The following is a 25,864-nucleotide window of genomic DNA, read 5'->3' as shown; positions in this document are numbered from 1 at the left end:
GTGCACTCGTCATATCGAAGACCCCGGTTCAATTCCCCACATGGGTACAATGTGTAATGCCCATTTCAGGTGTCCCCTGCCATGATATTGCTGGAATATTTCTAAAAATGGTGTAAAACTCACTCACTAACTGATGATAATATGATTTGGAAGTTTACAATTTTGAATGCATTCTTTGTTTCTTTTCTACAGATTTTGAATATGTTCCAAGAAGAGAAAGAAACATGGACAGTAGATAGTAGCTATGAATACACAATGCCATTTAGAAAGTGGTCAAATGTAACACATGTTATATTTGTGATTACACTTTCTCAGTAAAGTACAGATTCTAGTACTTTCGTTGGGTTGAGTCCCATCTGGGATTCAAACCCACACTCAAAGTCAACCATCTAACCCACTTAGCCAGTGCACCTTCACAGCGACAGTACTAGAATCCGTACTTTACAGAGAAAGTGTAATCCCAAATATAACATGTTACAGATGGTAAATAGACAATTTCACCCAAGGTTCATTTGACATGAAATATACTGACCTAAGTCGATAAAAGTTGAAAACTTTAAGGCTTTCTAATGAGCTGGAAACTTAAGCTAGCAAGTGTTGACATATTGATATAAACACAGAGGTGAGTGTGACTATAATGTTTTCAAAGACTTGTTCACAAAAATGTTGTGGAGAGAGTTGTAAACAAACTTACCATGACCCCCCACAGGTCTCCCTCATCATCACAGGCGATGCCTCCTGGGCAGTACAGGTGGAACCAGCCCTCCTTCCCTTCTCGGATAGCAAGCACTGTCTGGTGAACGTCGCAGTTCTCATCAGATGCAACATTCTTGATCACTGATTTCATGTGCCTGAAACAAATGCAGACGACTTTGAGGAACTCAAAATAGGTATATTTGGCATGTACATACAGAGTTAGACATATGCCTGTTCTGGACAAATTATTATCCACAGTTAGGCAAATGACTGCTGTGGACAAATACATATCCACAGTTAGGCATATGCCTGTTCTGGACAAATACATATCCACAGTTAGGAATATGACTGCTGTGGACAAATACATATCCACAGATAGGCATATGCCTGTTCTGGACAAATACATATCCACAGTTAGGCATATGACTGCTGTGAACATATGTTTGTTATAGGTTAGGTGAATGTGTGCATGCATGCATACGTGCGCACACCTGTTCATACATACTGGGATATGCCTGCAATGGATGGATATAAGCTCATGAACAGTTAAGCAGATAGACATATGACTGGTATGGACAGATGACTATGTTTACAGGTAGGTGCATGCTCTCGCTCACTCTGTTGAGTTAGGCAGGTGTCTGCTGCAAGTGTGTTCATGTATAACAGAAAGTTATGAAAGAACACATGCATCAAACCCTGAATCAAACCAAATGCAAATGGATCTGATGAAAATATCTCTGCTTAATGACTCTCTTGACAAAAACATGAACTGACCGCTTTTTCCCCAGAATATATTATCGGGAGTTCATGGCATTGAGAGTTTTTTCACTGACGTTGGTTTTCACATGAAACCATCAAACAAAATCCTCAAAGAAAGTTATAATCTAAAAAAAATATGTTTGTGCTTCAAAATACCCGACAAGAAAAAATCAACAACAATGAGCCAATGACGTCTTCACATAATCCGCTATGATATTGTATGAGTACATCTCAATTTCAACACTGAACCAAATGTCATCTTCATTCAAGGCAAAAGATAACGTTTAAAACAGAGCCAAATAACATGTTTGCTAAAGAGCCAAGGAATCCTGTAAGATCAATAGGATTGTCAAATTGGAGCTGCCTAGCTGTTGCAAGTAGTTAAAGACTCGTATAGCAGGCTTCCATGATTTCCACCAATCAGCGAAGGGCTAATGAGTGATCACCTCCATGTACCAGTGTTACCCATGTAACAATTGGTATGTTATGAAATACAACTATGCCTGCCCATGCTAAAATTTGCATGATGAAATACTTACATAAACTACAAGTGTTTTGATGAATATTCTACAATATTTAAACTCTGCATGGTTTCCCAAATTTGAAAAAGTTATTTTTGACATTTAAAAAAATAACTGCTACATCAATTTACAATGAAAACATTAAAACATTATCAAACTGAAATCTAATAGTTATGAATATGATTTGATGAAGATCTTAAACTGACATAAAAATTTCAGCCATTCTTTCTTGTCAAGGTCACATCCGATACCACAAAAACATCCAGGCTAGCACACTTCCAGAGACACTGTACCATCCTTTCAGTAATAAATACCACAAGAATGACTGCATTATTGTGTTTCACTACACATCAATACTTCCTTAAATCATTACTGGCTGTATCAGATTCCTCGAAAACAGACAGTCAGAGGATGACATTGTTTTTCTACAATCACATTAACTATCACTGGACATGCAACCACATCAAGCAAACAATGGCACACAGATTGGAGGTTGATCCATAAATCTGTAATGGCTTTGACACTGGCCAGTTTATAGGTGAACCAAATAAGAAAATACAGATCTACATGTTTATCATGACTGGTGGTTGGTTTGATCTGACATGGTATACACTATATATACACCAATGATGCTAGGGAAATACAGTTCATATCGCCATCAGGTTATTCTTTGTCAGATATTGCTATTGCCTGATTCCTACTTTTCTCTATCCTATCATATACCTGAAATAAATGGTTCTGTTTACATTTCATAGAGTTTCACTTGTACTTTTTAATATTTGCTGATGTGATCACCATTCTACAGTTTGCCTTCATGTAAATGGGATTTCCTATTGGATAATACATGCACCCCTTCCTTCTTCAAAAAGATTTACCATGAATTTCATTAAAATCTTTTCAAATTTAACAAGAAGGAATGTGTACCTCAGATATTTTAATGAAATATGCAATGGAAATATGAAATAGATTGGAAAATATTTCTAATATTTGTAGGTTTTTCAAAAATGATTTCGCAAATATTTCTATTCAGGTTGTTCGTGACTATATGACTATATTCAGTGAGATGCCAATAAATCAATGTTTGAAACTGTGAAATGTAAAACATTGACTGATGCGTCTGTGGTCATCAATGCTAATGCAATCGTATTTTATTGTGGAGTGATGACGTGCAAATGCTTAATACAGGGACTTTATCCCCACTGGAATAAATCGTTACATGGTAAATCTCATGACACGCCAGAGAGCATTGAATCAAAGTAATGCAGCCATAAGGGTATTTTGCCGTTTCTGCAATTCTGCATTAGTGCTTCCAAACTCAGCTGTTAAGTAAGAAGGGAATAATAATGATTTGTTAGCAATGTCACGTTGGCATTGTAATAGGTTGTTTCCATACCAGTTCTTGAATAAAACTCTCACAAATATGTGACACCATCTGTCATTGCCATGGTAACCACTGTGGAAGGTATCTATTACATGAACTTTAATCAACTTCAGGAAGTTTCTCCGGACAATTTACATGGAATCAACATTACAATATTGAATGTGCTGTTGATCAAACTTCTGAATTATTGAATTCTTACATAACTTATTATGTCGGGACCAGACAAACCAGTGATTGGCATGATAAGCATCGATCTATACACCATCCTCTAACAAAAAGCATAATCACCTCTTACGACAAGCATGGGTTGCTGAAGAAACGTTCTAACCTTTATCTTCATGGGTTTTCATCAGAATAACATCTAAACTGTTTAACAGAGACTTATTCTTATTTCAAACATCTGTAGGGCATAAACACGCCATATACTGGTAGTAATCTTTGCAGATTTAATAACAAGTACTTCCAATATTTAAACCAGCATCATGCTTCCACACTGTAACCAAGGAGACACCTAGATTTGGCCAGCAACATAAGGCTTGATCTGTTATTACCCAGGTAAACATTTCTCAGACAATATTACCAAAGTGGTGATGGTAGTTAGAAATCTATTGGGACCTATTTCAAATTATGGTGGCAATTGTGATCATTCACAATGCAGGAAATGTTAGATACTTTACATGACATATACTCTCCAAAAAGTTACAAAGCATCAAATTTTTCTTTCTTTCTTGCCTTTATATGCCTTGACAAATAATCTATTGTAATATGAAAGAATCAGGTGTTCCTGACTTCTTTTAAGTAGTATGATCCAAATGAAATTCCATGTGTCAGTAAGTCAATGTTTGTGGACCACATCATGTGTCAATCAGTTTATGCCTGTTGACCAGGCCATGTGTCGGTGAGTCAATGTTTGTGGACCACATCATGTGTCAATCAGTTTATGCCTGTTGACCAGGCCATGTGTCGGTGAGTCAATGTTTGTGGAACACATCATGTGTCAATCAGTTTATGCCTGTTGACCAGGCCATGTGTCAGTGAGTCAATGTTTGTGGACCACATCATGTGTCAATCAGTTTATGCCTGTGGACCAGGCCATGTGTCAGTGAGTCAATGTTTGTGGAACACATCATGTGTCAATCAGTTTATGCCTGTTCACCAGGCCATGTGTCGGTGAGTCAATGTTTGTGGAACACATCATGTGTCAATCAGTTTATGCCTGTTGACCAGGCCATGTGTCAGTAAGTCAATGTTTGTAGACCACATCATGTGTCAATCAGTTTATGCCTGTTGACCAGGCCATGTGTCAGTGAGTCAATGTTTGTGGAACACATGTGTCAATCAGTTTATGCCTGTTCACCAGGCCATGTGTCGGTGAGTCAATGTTTGTGGAACACATCATGTGTCAATCAGTTTATGCCTGTGGACCAGACCATGTGTTAGTGAGTCAATGTTTGTGGAACACATCATGTGTCAATCAGTTTATGCCTGTGACCAGGCCATGTTTGTAGAACACATGTGTCAATCAGTTGACCAATGTTTGTGTTTGTGCACACATCATGTGTCAATCAGTTTATGCCTGTTGACCAGGCCATGTGTCAGTGAGTCAATGTTTGTGGACCACATCATGTGTCAATCAGTTTATGCCTGTTGACCAGGCCATGTGTCAGTGAGTCAATGTTTGTGGAACACATCATGTGTCAATCAGTTTATGCCTGTGGACCAGGCCATGTGTCTGTGAGTCAATGTTTGTGGAACACATCATGTGTCAATCAGTTTATGCCTGTTGACCAGGCCATGTGTCGGTGAGTCAATGTTTGTGTATCATGTCTTGTGTGAATTAATGAGTGTGTCACCATCCAACAATCATGTCATATGTATGTTAAACACAAACACTGACACATGCATTTTCATTAGTCTTCTGTTCAGTACAGAACAGCATATTATCACCTTTATAGTCTCATGATGTGAGCTACACTAAAAACAATAACATTTTTCAACAATAACCATATTTGAACAAAACTATCTTCAATGCCCAATTTCATTTGTAGTCATGACAATGCCATGCAATAAAATCTACCCACATTTAAAACAGCAAACTATTTTCCTGGAATTAAAAGACATTTTCAACCACATCTCATGCCCCCAACTATAAATAAGATGTATTTACTTATACTTAATAATTTCAAACAATTGCAAATCCATTTGAATGTTATTCACACAATCAAGACTATTCAGAACATAATTAACCTTATTTTTAAGTCATAAAATAAAACAGTTCACAGCAACAAATGGAAATGTGAGCTATTTCACACTGGCAAACATGGCTCCGAGTGTGTGGGTGGCAAGATCAGTTTCAGGTTAATGTCTGTTTCTGTGTAAATACCGCATTATAAACAACTCCACATCAAAGGGCTGTAGGCATCTCCCACATCCAGTCACTTTATTCTGGTAAATTAAAGACTTGTCAACAAATCCAAGATTAAACAAGCCAAACTTAAAACACTAATTTGTAATGAAACTGATTATTAGTAAAGGTCACATCGTCCTGGCCCCACACATTTGAATACACAAAATTTCTTCATCACCAAAGAATTCAGTGTAACCGTGTAGCCTGTCTCACAGTCCCTTAACAGTATCATTTACCCTTCTGCCCAGTCCTATTGATAACCATATTTCCAGATGACTGACAGACCGAGTTTGGTTTTACGCCGCTTTTAGCAATATTCCAGCAACATCATGGCGGGGAACACCAGAAATGGGCTTCACACATTGTACCCATGTGGGGATTCGAACCCGGCGTGACGAGCCAACGCTTTAACACCTAGGCTACCCCACCGCCCCATTTCCAGATGAAGCAAGTCTATACTTTAAACATGTTCAGGATACCGCTCATCTCACTTGAGTCCCTTTGGATGTAAATGCTGTTGTGCAGAATTGTGAGTGAGTGAGTGAGTTTAGTTTTACACCTCTTTTAGCGAACCCGGGTCTTCGGCGTGACGAGCAAACGCTTTAACCATGAGGCTACCCCACTGCCCCTACTTTCAGAAACTAGGCATTAATCTATGTATCAGTGATGCTTGGCTTTATTTGGTCAGATAATCACATGTGGCGGTGGTGTATAACGGTGGTGTATAACGTGGAATTCAAATGACTCATTGGTCTGTGTACTGGCTGGTTTCTCTCTTCTAACTGGTGCCAGGCCATGGCTATATTCACTGGTTGAAATAGCGACTGACCATGAATTTATGGTGGTGGGAGGATCCAGTTGTATACACAGATCAGGTACTAATCATAAACACACCTCATTTGGAACGGATCTTCCAGATCATCAGGTAACTGACCCCTGAGTAGCAAATACCAGCGAGGAAAACAGTTTAGATGCATATAATTGTTTATTGGAATAGGTTCCTTCATCTCCAAGAATTTCCCTAAATACCTACGAAACCTAGGAAGTGGAGGGCATGTATGTATGATATCACATCAAGCAATGACTGTCAAAATGTTATTGTAATAGTGGTATAACTAATGAGTGAGTGAGTGAGTGAGTGAGTGAGTGAGTGAGTGAGTGAGTGAGTGAGTGAGTGAGTGAGTGAGTGAGAGGAGGAGGAGGAGGAGTGAAGGAGAGTGAGTGAGTGAGTGAGTGAGTGAGCAGTAGTGTAGTGTAGTGTAGTGTAGTCTTAGTATTACACCACTCCCAATATTTCAGCATTATCACTGTGGGGGCTTCATACTTGTGCAGGTTAAAGCGTTGGCTCGTCAGGCCGAAGACCCGGGTTCAATTCCCCACATGGGTACAATGTGTGAAGCCCATTTCTGGTGTCCCCCGACGTGATGTTGCTGGAATATTGCTAAAAGCGGAGTAAAACCAAACTCACTCACTTACTCATACTTGTGCAGAATCACAGACCCATGTGCAGAATCGAACCCTGGTCTTCGGCATGTTTAGCGAACACTTTAACCACTAGACTACCCCAGTGCCCCTTAACAACTATAAGGAAGTAGTGCTGGTTATCATTCACAATATGCAGATCGATAATCGGAGCTCAGTAATCGATCAATAATCGGTGGAAAGTGGTAAACCCCACCACAAAACTCACGTGGGTAATTAGGGGACAAAATCATAACATGGTGCAAACCAACACTGATTAATACTTCCATGAAGACGATCTAGGACACTTCCTGTAGAGACACGCACATGGCAGGAAGTAACAGCAATGTTAATCATAAGGTTTGTGGTGAGGGTAACTTGGATGACACTTCATCAAATGACATGGCTGATTGAGAAAGTGTTCAAAAAGTGTTAGAGGATTTTGATCAATGATCATTTAAATTGTGAATTGCGTGTTTTGATACATTTACATCGCATGTAAATAGTGTTCAGTCATCATAATGTGGTTTCTGATCATAATAGGTGAGAAAAGTGAGAATAGACCACAAACAAAGCAACTATATCATGCAGAAATTTGTACTTACGATGTGAACACCTCATGGGCTATTGCACTGAAATTGAAAGACAATTATTTTTATAAGCATACTGGTAGATTATTGTATCCATACTTGCATCAATACAGCACAGATAAACACTACAAGAACAAGAGTCATCAGAAGATGACATATCCCCCCGGCCCCCACATCTTTGAAAGAACAAATCATCTGACAGTTACTTAAAGTCCAGCTTGATTTTAGACTAAGTGGAAATCATGAAAAAAATAAATGACAAAAATCTGCAAATAGCAAAGGGCACCACTTTGGGATCTGCCTCACATATCTGCTGAAAGATATTGAGAAGTTTTAGAGTTGTGCTCGGAGTTTTGCTGAAAGATATTGAGAAGCACTTGAATCTGGGATTTAAACAAAATACCAACAGATACTGTCAGTACAATGGGACACAACTCCACAGAGTAACCCTGAAATCAATTCACTATGTCTAATTTGTTTGAATTACATATAAAAACAAAGAAGCATCCCATATAAAACATCTCCCTCCTGAACAACACACAACTGTGCTCCTGGCTACCTTAATACCAAAGTTATAGCACATCCATTTTAATCACATCAAATTTTATTTGGGAAAATGCCAGCCCACTGCAGTACAACTTAAAACATGACTTTGACACAAATGGTCAATGTGTGAAAATATATTTCTAGGGCTATAAAGAAGACATAAATGGTGTCATATCCCTCATATTTCCAAGCATCACATGGTTTCAAAACATAACAGAGGCAGTGGCACTGAAATACCTTAAAGTATGCTGATTGGCAGCTTCATGAGAGGAAAAAATGTTGTATACTCACTCATCTGGGAATGGGATTGGTTGTAATAAGCTGCCAAGCACATACCGCCAATCGTCATACTCAGACCTGGAAAACAGACACGATTCAGTTATCAAAACAGTGTTCATACCAGCGACTCTGAAATAAATAAAAGACCCGCCTTTTTTAAGGCAGCAGTCCCTTTTCAGGGACCCAACTGTGCTTATAAACTGATTTTATTCGGGTATTCTTTGGCCTTGCATACACATACACTGTTACAATATTCAGTCATCATTGTTTCTAATACACTGAGTTACCAAATTCCTGTTTCTATCATGAGGTGAGTGAGTGAATTTGGTTTTACGCCGCTTTTAGCAATATCACTGACTGACTGAGTGAGTTTAGAGATGAATTTGGCAATTTGGGCTTTACGCTGCCCATTTCGAACCGGGTCCGCGGCGTGAATATCATGGCTGGGGACAATAGAAATGGGCTTCACACATTGTACCCATGTGGGGAATCAAACCCAGGTCTTCAGTGTGATGAGCGAACGCTTTAACCACTAGGCTACTCCATCGCCACTTTACAATCATGATGCCATTATACAAAACTATACATGGTAACATATCACTAAACATTTGATAAAGATATTCCTGCGGTCAATTTGGCACTGAACAAAACTGTTTGGATGTGTTGTCATACAAACAGTATCTGATATTGCAGTAGAACTTATCAAGGTTTTCTTTCATTTTTAACTAATTAAATAACATCAGAAGGTTCAATAATATTTTGTCCAGTAGTTTTGTAACAGGATAAAAATCCAAGTATCTTTATATAATGTTGAGTAGTTTATATTCAATTACCAACAAAGTCAACAATGGAATCTATTAATCTTAGGCTTTATCAAGTCCAGCCTAATTCAAGATTCTTTCAAGTCTGTGCAAATGAGTGTTTCTATTTGAAATTGAAGGCGAGTGTGTCAAAGACAGTGCACATGTATATATACCCACTGGCCGTCTGGAGGTGGCACAGCATCCATGAATGCATCAATACAAACCCAATAGTAAATATTGACAATCATACACAAACAACAGGAAACAAAAGACGGTGATGAAGTCTGCTAGATCTATAGATTCTGCAGCAACTATTGTATATATCTATACATATATCCTGGGAACTATCCAGACCTGCTCAGAAGCCAATATTTGGTACCAAGTCTGCAGCCTATGTCAGTGCAATTCTTAAATAGGAATCATAAAGTTTCCAAGTCATACGGTTATAGTTATAAGCAATGGTAACCAACATCCTGGCTCTCTAGAGGTGACTTGTATTTTTCTGATAGCAAGACCAATACAGAAAACCAAAAATCTTTATGCCAATATTTGACATTTTTGTGTGTACACATGTAAGATCATGAGTATTTACAAAAATTTAAGCGTACCTGTATGCAACAGTCTTAAAAGGAATTGAGTTTTAATATAAAATTTTGCATAATTTACACTGATATGCAGCTTATCTGTACCTCTGATTTACTTGTCCATAATAGCCAAGCCTTATATTGCTGCATGTGTCATGGAAGTCCCCAACTATGCATTATTACTGTAAGTTCCATCAGTAATTATGTGTACAAGCTGAATGGCTTGGTTGCCTGTATGTAATCATACTTTGACAAGATGGGCAGTTGCTCATTATATCAATCACTCCTACAGATTCTTTACAAAATGCTGTATGAAAAAAGCAAATAGAAAACTTGAAAATCAAAACATTTTTACTTACATAGTCTCAAGCATGGAGATGTAGCATAGGAGCTTTTCTGACCAGTCATTTTCTTCAAAGATGACATCAATGTTGTTATGCATAGCACTGCAAGAAACACAAGACTGTGAGAACAAAACCCCAGACATATAATTTGTACATTTAGAACAATTTATACATTTTCAAATCAATTTTAAGTACCACAAATATTTGTGTTCTAATAGCTGGGGAATTATAACAGTTATAGCACTGTTACAGAGATCTCCTGAAGATGGCTACAAGTAAACGACTACAGCACTACAAACAAGGTGCCAAAGGTCCATCTAGGGATTTAAAGGTACCACAAAACTAGCTGCTAAGCATCTGTTAAAGGGACACCAAGGCACTGGACTGCCACATAAAAAGACACTGCCATATACCTTTTATGTAATATCAGGAGGCTACTTTTACTAAGATACTACTTGATTGCTGACTAGTCACCAGTACAGAGCTGCTAAGATATTTTGTTGGACTGTTATTGCTTCAGCAGTAATATCAAGAGGGTGCTGTTACTAAGATACTAAGATACTACTACTACTACTACTACTACTACTACTACTACTACTACTGAGATATTTTGTTGGACTTTTATTGCTGAGGCGGTACTGACACAGCTGGAGAGCTACCTAGATACGAGCTGAAACACATCCCTGAGGTATGACTGGAGGGCTACTACTGTACGATGCTACTGAGTAGCTACTTGTGATCTACTAAGATATCACTTGAGTGGTACTACTACTAAGACACTTGAGTGTTATGAAGTTATTGTTAAAGAGGGCTACTGGGTAGCTACTTGTATATTGCTACAGGTGTACAAAGATATAACTTAAGGGCTACTATTACTAAGACACTACTTAAGTGTTATGAGTTATTGTTAAAGAGGGCTACTGGGTATATTGCTACAGGTGTACAAAGATATAACTTAAGGGCTACTATTACTAAGACACTACTTAAGTGTTATGAGTTATTGTTAAAAGCATTTCTACAGATCCACTAAGATATTGTCAAAGGGCTATTATGAAAACTATTTTGAAGTGTCAATAAGGTGTTGTTACAATGATCTACTGAGAAGCTGTCTATATCCTACCACTAGGAACTTTAAGAAAACTCTCAATTTTTTGTAAAATAATTATGGCTTTATTTAAGAAATAATTTCAATAACTTAATATGTAACTAGCTTGATGTACATTGCACCTATCATACCGTTTGAATATACTTTTTATGTTGAATATAAATGTAAATATTATTTATGTACCTCTTATGCTGCAGTTTGCAGCCTGAGTGAAAAAAAGTTCAGTTCAGTTCAGTTCACATATCTTCTTAGATATCACTGAGCAGCTACACTACTATTACTGAGACACAACTCCGTATTAAGGCATTGTTAAATTGGTCTGCACTATCTAGAAGTCATTGGGCTACATTTATTCAACAACTGCATCAAATATGCATGAAGCTGAACTTCTACCTCGCCATACTAATGTCATGTTGCCCGATTTATGCATAACAATATGTCCATATGCACAGCACTTATACCACAGCCTCGCAGTGTGTACAGTCATTACCCCAGTCAACAGATCAGAGTACATCCAATTTGTTTTCTCAGGTCACTGGGGACTCCAGCAACTCCAGCTACGTGCAACACAACCCTGAATGAGGGTCTACATTCACACTCTTATCATGACTGGGCAACCATTATCTACCAAGTGGACACCACTTCATTAAATCAGTGTTTTATAGTGGGGCCTTCATCAGTATTTTACAGATTGTATACACAACGTTCCCCAATCACTAGTGAATACATAGGGCCAAGTTGCACAGTAGTTTCTGGGGTTTGTTTAAGTGAGAGGGAAACCAATCAAGTGCTCTGACCAATCATGTGTTCTGATCAGTGAGTGTTCTCACCAATCATGTGCTCTGACCAGTGAGTGTTCTGACCAATCATGTGCTCTGACCAGTGAGTGTTCTGACCAATCATGTGCTCTGACCAGTGAGTGTTCTGACCAATCATGTGCTCTGACCAATCATGTGCTCTGATCAGTGAGTACACTGAAAAATAGTGTGCTCTGATCAGTGAGTATTCTGACCAATCATGTGCTCTGATCAGTGAGTGCTGTCCAATCAGTGCTCTGATCAGTGAGTGCTGTCCAATCAGTGCTCTGATCAGTAAGTGCAATGACCCATCATGTGCTCTGACCAGTGAGTGCTCTGACCAATCATGTGCTCCGACCAGTGAGAGCTCTCTGTCCAGTCAGTGCTCTGATCAGTGAGTGCTCTGACCAATCAGTGCTCTGATCAGTGAGTGCTCTGACCAATCAGTCCTCTGATCAGTGAGTGCTCTGTTCATCAGTGCTCTGACCAATCAGTGCTCAGATAAACAAGCAATATTTATCAAGCAGTATGTGTCACTGCAATAACAACCTATAACAACCCATGAAGTATTGTTGACAACGAGATGCAGGAAACTCTCAGGAATTGCTTGCTGAGCAGAATCACCATCCCACCACTGGAATTTTTACCAGCTTCTCACCTGATCTGTGCACGGGACCAAATACCACCACAAATAATACAACTACTATATTCGATTGTGTTCACTTGTGTTCAGGGACGGTGAGATAATGGATTAGTGTTTGCTTGTATTTCCATATCAACTCACTGAGTATACAACCCAAGCTGCCTAATGAGGAACAGGAATTCTACTTGTCTGATCTGGCTCACTCACTTGCTCTTCTCCTCGTACAGGTTGTAGATGGCAGCCAAGCAGACAGCAACTAGGTTCGGCAACACCCTTGGGTGTGGACACGTATGAGAGGGTCCATGCATACTGAAATAAACAACATAACATTATAAGAACACATTTCCTATCATCCTTAGACACAAGAGACCAACACTACGAACATGATGAGCTTGGTTCAAAAAGTCCCTAATTCACCACTCCATTTGTATATTTCATGACGAAGCTATTTGTTAATTTCACTAGTCTCTGATAATAATCATAATTTTGGATGCTTAATATTTTTCTACCCAATAAAGATCCTAGTTTAAATTGGTATGTAACAACCCATGTTTGTTACAAGAAGTGGGTAACATGATCGGATTGATGCTCATAATGTCTACAAGAGTTGTCCAGAATATATTATATACAAAAATTACCACAATATGAATGGACAAGTGTGGCATAAAACAAACAAAGTAATTCTTTTACAGGAATTATGGGGGCGGTTGGGTAGCCTAGTGGTTAAAGCATTGGCTCATCACGAAGACCCGGGTTCGAATCCCCACATGGGTACAATGTGTGAAGCCCATTTCTGGTGTCCCCCGCCGTGATGTTGCTGGAATATTGCTAAAAGCGACGTAAAACTAAACTCAGTCAGTCAGTACAGGAATTATGATTTTGCAATATACACAATTTATCTGAGTATTGAATATGAATGTCTCAGTATCCAATCGAAACTTGAACAGCATGGAACATGAAGCATGTTTGAAATGGACTTTGCCAGGCGAGGAATTCTTAGATACAGAAACAGATAGTCTAATTTCAAGAAATGTCAGATCCATAAATTTCAATGCTACGTTGAATTCATGACGACAATGAAATGTTGAATTCTAATGAAATATTGATACCTCTGTCACTTAACACATTGGGTGAGAAGTTATATGAGCCACATAGGGCATGAGGATCTGTGGCGCTCTAAATGAAATGTCAGCATCAATATTCCTCAATAACCCCCTCTGCAGAGGGAGTATTGGTCTCGACTTAATAATTGGTCATGTTGGCAAACTAATCCCATGAGGATAAGCTAAATATAACTCTGTCAATTCCAATGGTTCTGTCAGAGAAACCTGATGGGATATGGAACAGCAGTTATCAGCACCATGCACTGAGGTTTTAACACAGGGCACCTGTCGTCATGGCATCTAATCTGGTCACCCACTTAGAGGTCTCGCTGGTCAGTGCTCACAGAGAAGCACATTGATACAGCTTACATCACGGGGAAGATGGCAAATGACAACAGGGGAGAATTGATGTCAGTAGGGCAGAGTCAAATTGAGCTTACTGGCAGCAGAATTAGGACTACAAAGAGCCCCAAAGAGGGTCTTCTTAATACAAACGTTTCATTGTCACTCATTATTGTCCACTGTATAGAGAGGTAATACGAACACCTGTCTTGATGCGGATGTTCCATTTTGTCACTCATTATTGTCCACCCTATCAGCCTTATTGAGAGGAAGTACAAACATTAGTCCACATTAGGAAGTTTCAGCTTGTCTCACATTATTGTCCACCATATCAGCCTTATTGAGAGGAAACAAGAACATATGTCTTGATGAGGAGGTTTTATTTAAGAAATACACTTCGCCCTACCACCATGTATAGTGTAATAAAACACACTTTTGCCCTGAACTATTATAGTTAAAATGCGAGGGCGCTTTGCGTCGTCCGAAAGTGCTTTAGCGTTATAATAGTTCAGAGGCGAAAGTGTGTTTTATTACACTATACATGGTGGTAGGGCGAAGGTATATTCTTTCTAAGATGCCAAATTTAATACTTTCTAAAGATAATTACGATTAATTTAAGGCAGAAAACAAACGACGGTGTCGGTGACCTAAATTAAGAATCCTCGCACAGGGCTAACTGGCGCGCTGTTCTATTGATGTGTCTGCCCCCTACGTTAAGACGAATGTTACCAGAAAAAAACAAATGATAACAGTTTGATGACGGTTTACGTTCGGATTAAATATCTTCTCTGAATTATTTTAATTACATCTGTCATTAACGTAAACCATATGGGGCAATATGAACGTTGCATTACTACTACCAGCGTAAGTTTAGATCAGTAAGTTTAGATCTAACCGCTAGGCATCTTAGAATTGTCATTCATTATTGACCACCATATTAGCCTTATAGTGAGGAAATATGAACATCAGTCTTGATACATTCATTTCATTTTGTCATTGCTCAAGTCCATAGTTTAACATGGACTTCCACTCAGACATAGCATACTGAATCCCAACTTACTAATCCTTGTTACATTTCTTTATAATAATAATATAATAATGCTAATTTTTGCGCCTAGAATGCTCTCTGGCGTTACATTATTACCCTCACGGAATTGTACTTTCAAAGCTGCTACTAAATGCTTCGCAAGACCGTATAGGTCCGTACAACCGCTTCTCAGGTACCCATTTTAAACAGCTGGGTGGACTGAGTGCAATGTGGATGAAGTGCCTTGCCCAGGGACACAACACAGAATGAGACCCAGGTCACAAATTTTGGTGTCTCCACCGGGATTCGAACCCAGGCCTTTGGCGTGAGAGGCCAGCATGCTAACCACTTCATCCCATGTCTTTTGTTACTGAGCGGATTATTGAGAGGATTTGAACCAACAACCTTCTACTTCAGGCAAACATTCTATCTACTAGACCACCGAGATGTTTTTTGGACATCATTATTTCAATCATATAATGACATCCCAGTTCTTACAGGAGGAAAACCAATACTGATGAATGACAGAGTAGGGTATGTAGTGACGATTGTATAAAGGTTCGCACCAAACCTCACATATGCAGATGCTGGCAGCAAAAGGGAGGTAACAGGCAAGAGTTGAAGTTCCTCAGAACGGGGTGCCATCTGTGCCAAACAACACACCAAAAACTCACAGGATCACACTCCACAAAAAATACTCTTTATTGATGAGTAAACATGACAATATTATCCATGCCATATCTGAATGTTTGCAATGCTAAGGTTTTTACTTTCCACCATGACTGCGAAACGTTAACCTGTTTGGTAGACCAGACAATAGAGTTTATCCACTGAGACTACACAACATCCTAAAATAGTATTTTAATGACACATGCTAGACAGCCAGGGAATGGCAGCAGAGATTCCAACAGAACCTACTCTGCTCTAATCTTAATGGTTACTTCACTGCTTACAGTACAGTCGTACCAAGAAACCTGATATGCTGCACATCAATCAGTCTGTCGATTCCACTTTGGATTTCTTCAGGATTTACCAAAAATAGTTAAATCCTTTTAATCTTATTAGTTTATGCAAGGTCGTTTGCTTTTGCGGATTGCATTTTACCAGCTTACTAATTTGAACGTAGAAATACCTCAATTATTATGATAAGCAATTATATATATTTTGTATGGGAGATGATAATTCATGTATGGGAGTTTGATTTTATAACACACCCTACCTCATCATTCAAAATTAAGTGAGAGAGTATGATTTTATGCTGCTTTTAGCTATATTCCAGCAATATCACAGTGGGGGACACCAGATATGGGCTTCACACTGTAACCATGTGGGGAGTCAAACCCTGGTCTTCGTCGTGACGAGCAAACACTTTTAACCACTGCCCTTCAAAATTCAGCAGGTAAACATAAAACATTCACATCAAAGAATAGCCGTCTTGATTATGTGCTGAAATAGAAAGTCAAAGGGTCCTTCGCCAGTATGAAGCACAAACAGACAAAGCTTTCAGTCTCTTCGTAGGCGTGAGTTCATATCCCACCGCTGCCACCACGCCAGTAGGAAGCATAAACAGTCAAAGCTTTCTTGACCCGCAACAGGTTTATTACATGAGCTTTACCAAACACGCACCGGAATGTTGATGCAGAAAAATCCTGATGGAATATGAGATAGGATATTCCTCACAACTACTGGCACTTGCAATGAGACCAAGTTAAGACTTAGGGGGTCACACATTCAAATATACTAGACAAAATACGTTAGGGATATTGGTATTTTAATGATTTATATTTTATCAGTGTGTCAATGAATAAATAGATCATTATTCATAATTTCAAAATTCACATATATCCCTAACTATTTTTGTCCAGTATACTATAAGAGTAGGTTTCAAGGACAACAGACCGAGGCCCGACTTAATTTCAAACATTGGTGTCATAACATTGTCAATTTGAGTCAGCTAGAAAAATTGTGTGAATTGCATAAATAAGTTGGATGATCTCGCCTCCTGATAACTGACAGCACAACTGAAAAGATTAGTAATAGTGTGCCTTTGAAGCCCATTCTGGGATTCGAACTAGACCCTTCTGATCCAAAGTTGGATGCCTTGTCCAAAGAGGTTAACCCAATCGGCAAGCTAAGGATGTCATCAGTGGGATGACTCCACACCCTGTTACACCTACATAACCAAGGTGGGGTTTGGAGGTGTGGGGGACACAGCAACCAGAGATGTTAACCCTAGCAAACACAGGAAAGAAATGAGGTTTTCCCAACTTTGTGCACAGAAATGCTGTGAGCTGGTAATGTTACTGCAGCCTTATCATAAATACAGGTTTTATGGCAATGATGTAACAGAAACGGATGTTTCACGAGGACAAGCTGCAGTAATTGTGTAAATGGCATAATTCAGTCAACCGATCTCACCTCCTGACGAAGTTCTGCACTACCCGTATACCATCATTCTGACAGTTCAAGGCTTGGATGTATTCCTGAACAAAAAATCGCATCTGGGGATTCTTTCCGAAGTCCTGCAAAAGAACGTCACTGAATTGTATTAACATAATAACAAATTCATATAAGAACAATACGTGACATAATCCTGCAAAACAGCATCACTGAAATGTATTAACATAATAACAAATTCACATAAGAAAGATATGTAATATAATTCTTTCCGTATTCATAATAACTCTCTGCAAAAAACAGTCCATTCTACAATTCTTACAATATCATGAGCACGTGATTATGATTTATTACTATGAAATAGTGACGATATTCAATGTTCATGAGGGCGGTGGGGTTATGGCAGCCTTGTGGTTTAAGCATTCACTCATCATGACAAGGACCCGTTTTTGGTGTCCCCTGACATGGTTTATATTGCTAAAACTAAACTCACTCACTTACTCACGAAAAACGTATCCTGCCACTCTGTGCCACCCATCACAAACACACGCACTTAATTTTACAATTAATTTTCAACATGTATTTCAAATATCACTGTTATTTATATGTAAATAAAATCAAAACAAAGCATTTCCATAATCATTAGAAATCTCTGCTAAATGTAGAGTCCATTGTTCAATTCGGACTACATCATAAGCCTGTGTCTATCAAATACCATCTATAGCTCTTTTATCAAAAATAGATCTTATGACACAATACTTGCATTGCAAATATTGTGGTATACAGAATCACAATGCACTGACCCGCGAAGATCCGGGTTAGAATTGATCTTCAGTAAACCATGCTTGTCATAAGAGGCGACTAATGGGATCTGCTAGTCAGGCTCACTGACTTGATTGACACATGACATCGTATCCCAATTGCGGAGATCGATGGCCATGCTATTGATCACTGGATTGTCTGGTCCAGACTCGATTATTTACAGACCGCCACCATATAGCATATTGCGGCGTAAACCTAAACTCACTTACTCACTCACTCAACAATTTACACACTGCCACCATACAGCTGCAATATTGCCAAGTGCCGCGTTAAACAACAAACAATCAACCAACCCAATACGAGGGAACTAACTGTAGCTTAACTTCTATTGAGTAGTACATCAGTGCTTAACTTCTATTGAGAAGTACATCAGTGTGAAAACCATTGTAAAATTCAATTTGTCTAGAATCCATTACTGACGAGAGACTTATGTAACATTAACACCTTCTGGGAGCAATGTACTAATCCTCACAATAATGCTGTACTCTGGAACTTCGCAGTGCTATGGGTCCCGGTAATCAGTTGATTAGGGTAAATCAGGGCAAAAAGCCTGACAGTCAACATCACACCTCAATACGCAGATGACCATTAACAACAACCAATGGAACTAACACTATTGATTGCCAGGCCATACAAGCATACTTCCTGTGTCATGCAGCTTTATCATGGAAATGGATGTTTCATTGTCATAGACGTGCACCATGATGTGTGGTGACTTTTACCATCATTCTGACAGGTAAACATAAAACATATACATGCTTTCATCCACAAAACATCAGGCCCCGATTTCTCGAAACAAACTTAAGTCTGAGTTTAGACTTAAGTTCGAATTTTTACTCAAATTTGAGAAAACGTATTTCCCAGAATGAACTGAAATTGATATTAAACTCAAACATAGTAGACAATTTGAGTTTGGTGAATAGAATACTTAAGTTGTTTGGGCTTTTTTTATTAAAAAAATGCAGCTGAGTTCAAAATTCAGCTGTTTCAAATTCTCAAACTCAGTTTGAAATTTGAGTAAAAACTTAAGTTTGGTTTGAGAAATCGGGGCCTGGTTTACCTTATACCTATTAGTTTCAAAACATGGTCCAGACACATGACTCATAACAGACTCAAAGTCAAACTAAAATTCTCTAGATAGCATAAGGCACAGTTGAGCACTTTGTCTTTGTCTCTGAACAGTTCCATGAAAGAGTACCTGTTGGTTTTAGAGATATGTACGGAAGAAGATAGAAACGCTGATTACTACATCCTACTTATTACTTACCTAGGGGATAAAAAAGAAAACTGAAGTTTAGGAATTGTGCATGGATATAAACTGCAGTTAATCATTTGACCCTTGCCATTTCCTCTTAGTATGAGACCTCTGTCACATGACCACAGGTGTGTATGATGCCAATACAAAACATGCGATAATGGGCCTATATGACACCATACCAAATATGTGATGGTCGGCCTATATGACACCATACCAAATATGTGATGGTCGGCCTATATGACACCATACCAAACATGTGATGGTCGGCCTATATGACACCATACCAAACATGTGATGGTCGGCCTCTATGATGCCAATACAACAAATGCGATAATGGGCCTGTATGACACCATACCAAATAAGCGATAATGGGCCTATATGACACCATACTAAACATGTGATGGTCGGCCTATATGACACCATACCAAACATGTGATGGTCGGCCTCTATGATGCCAATACAACACATGCGATAATGGGCCTATATGACACCATACCAAACATGTGATGGTCGGCCTATATGACACCATACCAAACATGTGATGGTCGGCCTATATGACACCATACCAAATATGTGATGGTCGGCCTCTATGATGCCAATACAACACATGCGATAATGGGCCTATATGACACCATACCAAACATGTGATGGTCGGCCTATATGACACCATACCAAACATGTGATGGTTGGCCTATATGACACCATACCAAACATGTGATGGTCGGCCTATATGACACCATACCAAACATGTGATGGTCGGCCTATATAACACCAGTACAAACCATACTATTTTGGGTCAAAATTATTTCTACTACTGACCAAGCAATGATGATCTAGTACACTGTTAGCTAATATAAACCATATAGTACTTGTCCAATGTCATGGTCAACGCTGACCAATCACTGATGATCTTGTAAACTGTTAGCTAATATAAGCTATGTCATAATTGACCAGTGTTATGGTCAATACTGACCAATCAATGATGATCTTGTAAACTGTTAGCTAATATAAACCATATAGTACTTGTCCAATGTCATGGTCAACGCTGACCAATCACTGATGATCTTGTAAACTGTTAGCTAATATAAGCTATGTCATAATTGACCAATGTTACGGTCAACGTTGACCAATCAATGATGATCTTGTAAACTGTTAGCTAATATAAGCTATGTAATAATTGACCAATGTTATGGTCAATACTGACCAATCAATGATCATCTAGTACACTGTTACCTAATACAAGCCATGTATTAAATACTTGCCCAGTGTCATGGTCAATACTGACCAATCAATGATGATCTAGTACACTGTTAGCTAATATAAACCATATAGTACTTGTCCAATGTCATGGTCAACGCTGACCAATCACTGATGATCTTGTAAACTGTTAGCTAATATAAGCTATGTCATAATTGACCAGTGTTATGGTCAATACTGACCAATCAATGATGATCTTGTAAACTGTTAGCTAATATAAACCATATAGTACTTGTCCAATGTCATGGTCAACGCTGACCAATCACTGATGATCTTGTAAACTGTTAGCTAATATAAGCTATGTCATAATTGACCAATGTTACGGTCAACGTTGACCAATCAATGATGATCTTGTAAACTGTTAGCTAATATAAGCTATGTAATAATTGACCAATGTTATGGTCAATACTGACCAATCAATGATCATCTAGTACACTGTTACCTAATACAAGCCATGTATTAAATACTTGCCCAGTGTCATGGTCAATACTGACCAATCAATGATGATCTAGTACACTGTTAGCTAATATAAACCATATAGTACTTGTCCAATGTCATGGTCAACGCTGACCAATCACTGATGATCTAATACACTGTTACTTAATACAATCCATGTATTAAATACTTGTCCAGTGTCGTGGTCAATACTGACCAATCAAGGATCATCTAGTATACTGTTACCTAATATAAGCCATGTAATACTTGTCCAGTGTCATGGTCAATACTGACCAATCAATGATGATCTAGTGCGCTGTTAGCTAATATAACTTTATGCCAGTATGATGACTAACACTAACTACACGATACAGGCCCAGTGAAATGGTTTATACAAACCTTGTAATGCTTGGTCCAATACCATGGATTGCTATACTTTCCAGATGGCTTCTAAAAGCCATGACTGACTGACTGACTGAGTTTGGATTTACGCCGCTTTTAGCAATATTCCAGCAACATCCAGGCGGGGGACACCAGAAATGGGCTTCACACATTGTACCCATGTGGGGATTCAAACCCGGGTCTTCGGCATGACGAGCCAACGCTTTAACCACTAGGCTACCCAACCGCTCCCTAAAAGCCATGAACTGCTCGGGTAGTAAGACAGTCAATAAAAGCCACAATGCTAAGCATGTATCATGGCCTCTACCAAGCCTGTTTGACGTTTTATATTAACTATGTAATACTTAGCCCATACTGACACTGGCAGTCAAAATATACCATGAATTGGTAAGACAATCACCATGATGATCTTTACCTCATATTTCACTTTTATTCTACATTCTACAGCTTAAAGGCATCAAGTGCGTACTACCAAAAGGCAGAAATTCTGTGACAGACACCGGAGATCACATAAAATGCAGAAAATGGAAGACAGAACACAGCTCCTTCACATTTCAATTTGGTACTCATATATACAAATGGATCTGTAATAAATTTGAACTCAAAGAAATCTTCATGGTGTTGATAACATTTGTTGCTGGATGGTGTGAATACCACTGTCTGCAAGACACAAAGAGGAAAATGCTCATTCTTCTTGGCAAGTCAGTCACATTGCCCTGCAGTGGGTACTGGTCTGTAAATACCCTAATCTCTTTATTAAGACCACAGGCATAATTATATCCAATATGAAGGCAACCTTTCTGGTCTCTTCAGAAATCTCCAATTCTTGAAATAGACCACCTCAAGTACAACTATGACAAGTCTTTGTCATGTAAGGAGATTAGGACGGTCGTTATTTTAAATAAGCAGCAATGTCAGAGTAGATGACTGAACTGTATCGAGTGTCACGCTGTAGGAGAAAGAACTCTGTGTGTGTGTGTGTGTGTGTGTGTTTGTCACACTGTAGGTGAGAAAACTTGCCCTGTCAGAGGGGTATATCACACTGCAGGTGAGAAGACTTGCCTATCAGTTTGATGTGTCACAGTCTTGGTGAAAGGACATGCCCTGCCAGAGCTGTGTCATGCTGTAGAGGAGGGAACATGCCCTGCCAGAGTGGTGTGTCACACTGTAGGTGAGAATTCATGCCCTGATGGATTATTACAGTATACTATAGGTGAGAGGACATGTCCTTCCAGAGAGGTGTGTCACACTGTAGGTGAGAGGACAGGCCATTCCAGAGTGGTGTATGTGACACTGTAGGTGAGAGGACAGGCCCTTCCAGAGTGGTGTGTCACACTGTAGGTGAGAGGACAAGCCCTGCCAGAGTGGCATGTCACACTGTAGGTGAGAGGACAGGCCCTTCCAGAGTGGTGTATCACACTGTAGGTGAGAGGACAAGCCCTGCCAGAGTGGTGTGTCACACTGTAGATGAGAGGACATGCCCTGCCAGAGTAGTGTGCTGTGTTTTACTGTGGGTGAAGGGACAAGCCCTTTGTCATACTTTAGGTGAGAGTTATTCATAATGTAAATGACAGGATATGGCGTATGTCCCAAAGAACGGGACTGAGTTACCACAGGGATGGTACAAGGCAAAGACTTCCCAGCAGGACTAATCAGCTGGACATGTCAGTGACAACGACTTGTTACATCTCTCTTATTCCGTTTTGACGTAAATCGTGTTTCTTGATATCCAACGTTTGTGAGGTAATTACAAAGACAGATCACATTCCCTGAGAACACATCTACAGGCACCATATAATCTGATTGCCAAGCAACACAAGATTGCCAGGCCTTCTGGAATTATTTATTCACAAATATCTATTTCAGCATTTTTCTCTTATGTTTAGTGATTTCCAAAGAAATAGTGAGTGAGGGAATGAGTTAGTTTTACGCCGCACTCAGCAATATTCCAGCTATATGGCGGCGGTCTGTAAATAATCAAGTCTGGACAAGACAATCCAGTGATCAACATCATGAGCATCGATCTGTGCAATTGGGAACCGATGACATGTGTCAACCAAGTCAGCGAGCCTGACCACCCGATCCCGTTAGCAGCCTCTTACGACAAGCATGGGTTACTGAAGATCAATTCTAACCCGGATCTTCACGGGTTCAAAAGAAATAATGTCAAGTATATCTGATATCCCAAATCTAAAAAACTAAAATTTCATTGTCATGTTTGATCTCTCCTCCAGGCTCAAGAAAAGACTTGATCTGGAGATAAAAGATCATACAGTTTGGCCTTCAAAAGAATCAATAAAAAAATATGGGCTCAATGCAATAATATATCTGCAATTGTGCAGGCACTATTTACATTTCTGTAAGTGTTAGTTAATTTATTAAATTTTTATCCTGCCTTTCAATATTCTGACAAAAAATTGTAAAGAAGGTATTGAAATGAGCCTGGCCTTTAGAGGGAATATAGGTCTCCCAGCTTATATCCCATAGCTTACAGATATTTGTTTTTTATTAGAATAAGTATGGTATTCAGTGTACTCACCATATTGTGTTTTAATATCCTTTGAACCACAGGGGTGAACAGCTCTATCACTATGCTTGACCGGGGACTGTTTTTACAGTGCTGAAAGAAAATATCGAGAAATTAGTCATGTCAGGATTATGTGAGTGAAGCCTTACACTGCTTTTCACAAAATTCAAGTCCAGTGTGTAAAGTATGTCTCGACAGTACAAGAAATTGTTCACCAGCAGAGTTTGCTGGATGCGTATACTAGTCAGTTTGAATTTTAGTAGTTCAGTGTTTCTATACCACCTGATGCAAGGAGAAATCTGGTAGGTGAGAAAGAAATTTCAAGTTTCAACATGGTTAGAATGTCAGTCTGATTCAGTATCAAACAGATTTTTGTTACATGCAGAACTCATGGCAAGAGACCACAAGAAGCACAACAAACGTTACATTACACCTCTGAAATCAGAAATGAGCCAGGGACCATTCAGGCAGGAAATTCCTGTTTTAAACTTTCGTATTTGACTGCAAAATAACAATATTATATCTCCATGGGCAGAAAAGTAAGTTAGCTAACGTTTATTCTATTTATTTATTTTATTTCTAACGATTCTATTTAACTAACCAAAGAAAAGATATAGCAGCCATGGGCTACCATACAGGTGCTTGGTTCACACGCCCTTCCAGTCATGACATTGCACTTGATGCCAAGAACTGGCTCCACACGTTAGAGGGAACTAAATCCAGAGATGCCAACCCTAATTTAGCCCAATTAGTATTTTGGCAAAAAATTTGTAATATTTGCCAAAATTAGTATTAACTTTTCCAAATAATTTTCATACTTAATAAAAAATATATGGATATTCTAAGAACTTGTTATTAACATTGTACTCACCTAAATCAGTATTAAGAATCCACATATAGCTTGCTCCTGAATAAAATGTATTGTGTATGGTTAAAATGCTATTTAAATTTATTTAAGTTTGTATGTTTTTACTGCTATCATAGTTGCATGTTTTGTGGGTTTTTTTCGTAACGAATACGATTAAGTCACATGGGTCTTTAAACCCTTTGGTGTGATGAGACACCGCTTGGCTACTCCACCACCTCATTATCATGAGCAAATCAAACCTCTATGTGTCAGAGTGTATGACATACAACACTTCTTCATTATGGACTGAAATGCCATTGTCACAGATCAGTTATGTATAAGACTCTTCAGCATTAGCATGGCCAACCATGTCTGCATAAGATGGGCCACCAGTAACTGTTGGGCCCCTATGACCCCAGAGGACAACAGGCCCCAAGTAGCAGATGGGCTACAAAGACTCCATCAGACAGGCCACCGGTAACAGAAGGGTCATCATGATCCCTATGGACAAGCCGCTAGTCGACATGGATC

General features: G+C 38.9%; 1 protein-coding gene across 1 annotated transcript in view; it reads right to left on the bottom strand.

Annotated features, from left to right (window-relative positions):
• LOC124284898 (C-Maf-inducing protein-like) overlaps positions 1 to 25,864 on the bottom strand; it is an 85,401-nt gene that overhangs the window by 11,400 nt on the left and 48,137 nt on the right. Inside the window, exons 7-13 of the mRNA XM_046721031.1 lie at positions 24,499 to 24,579; positions 17,807 to 17,910; positions 13,124 to 13,225; positions 10,387 to 10,473; positions 8,653 to 8,718; positions 7,831 to 7,857; positions 695 to 851 (exon numbers count right to left, since the gene is read on the bottom strand). Of these exons, the coding sequence (XP_046576987.1) occupies positions 695 to 851; positions 7,831 to 7,857; positions 8,653 to 8,718; positions 10,387 to 10,473; positions 13,124 to 13,225; positions 17,807 to 17,910; positions 24,499 to 24,579 (624 nt within the window). The remainder of the gene's footprint in view (positions 1 to 694; positions 852 to 7,830; positions 7,858 to 8,652; positions 8,719 to 10,386; positions 10,474 to 13,123; positions 13,226 to 17,806; positions 17,911 to 24,498; positions 24,580 to 25,864) is intronic.

The sequence above is a fragment of the Haliotis rubra genome, unplaced genomic scaffold (genome assembly GCF_003918875.1).
Source record: "Haliotis rubra isolate DU_JTF1 unplaced genomic scaffold, ASM391887v1 Scf11, whole genome shotgun sequence".
In the NCBI taxonomy this organism is placed as follows: Eukaryota; Metazoa; Mollusca; class Gastropoda; order Lepetellida; family Haliotidae; genus Haliotis; species Haliotis rubra.
This window is presented reverse-complemented; position numbering and strand designations above follow the sequence as displayed.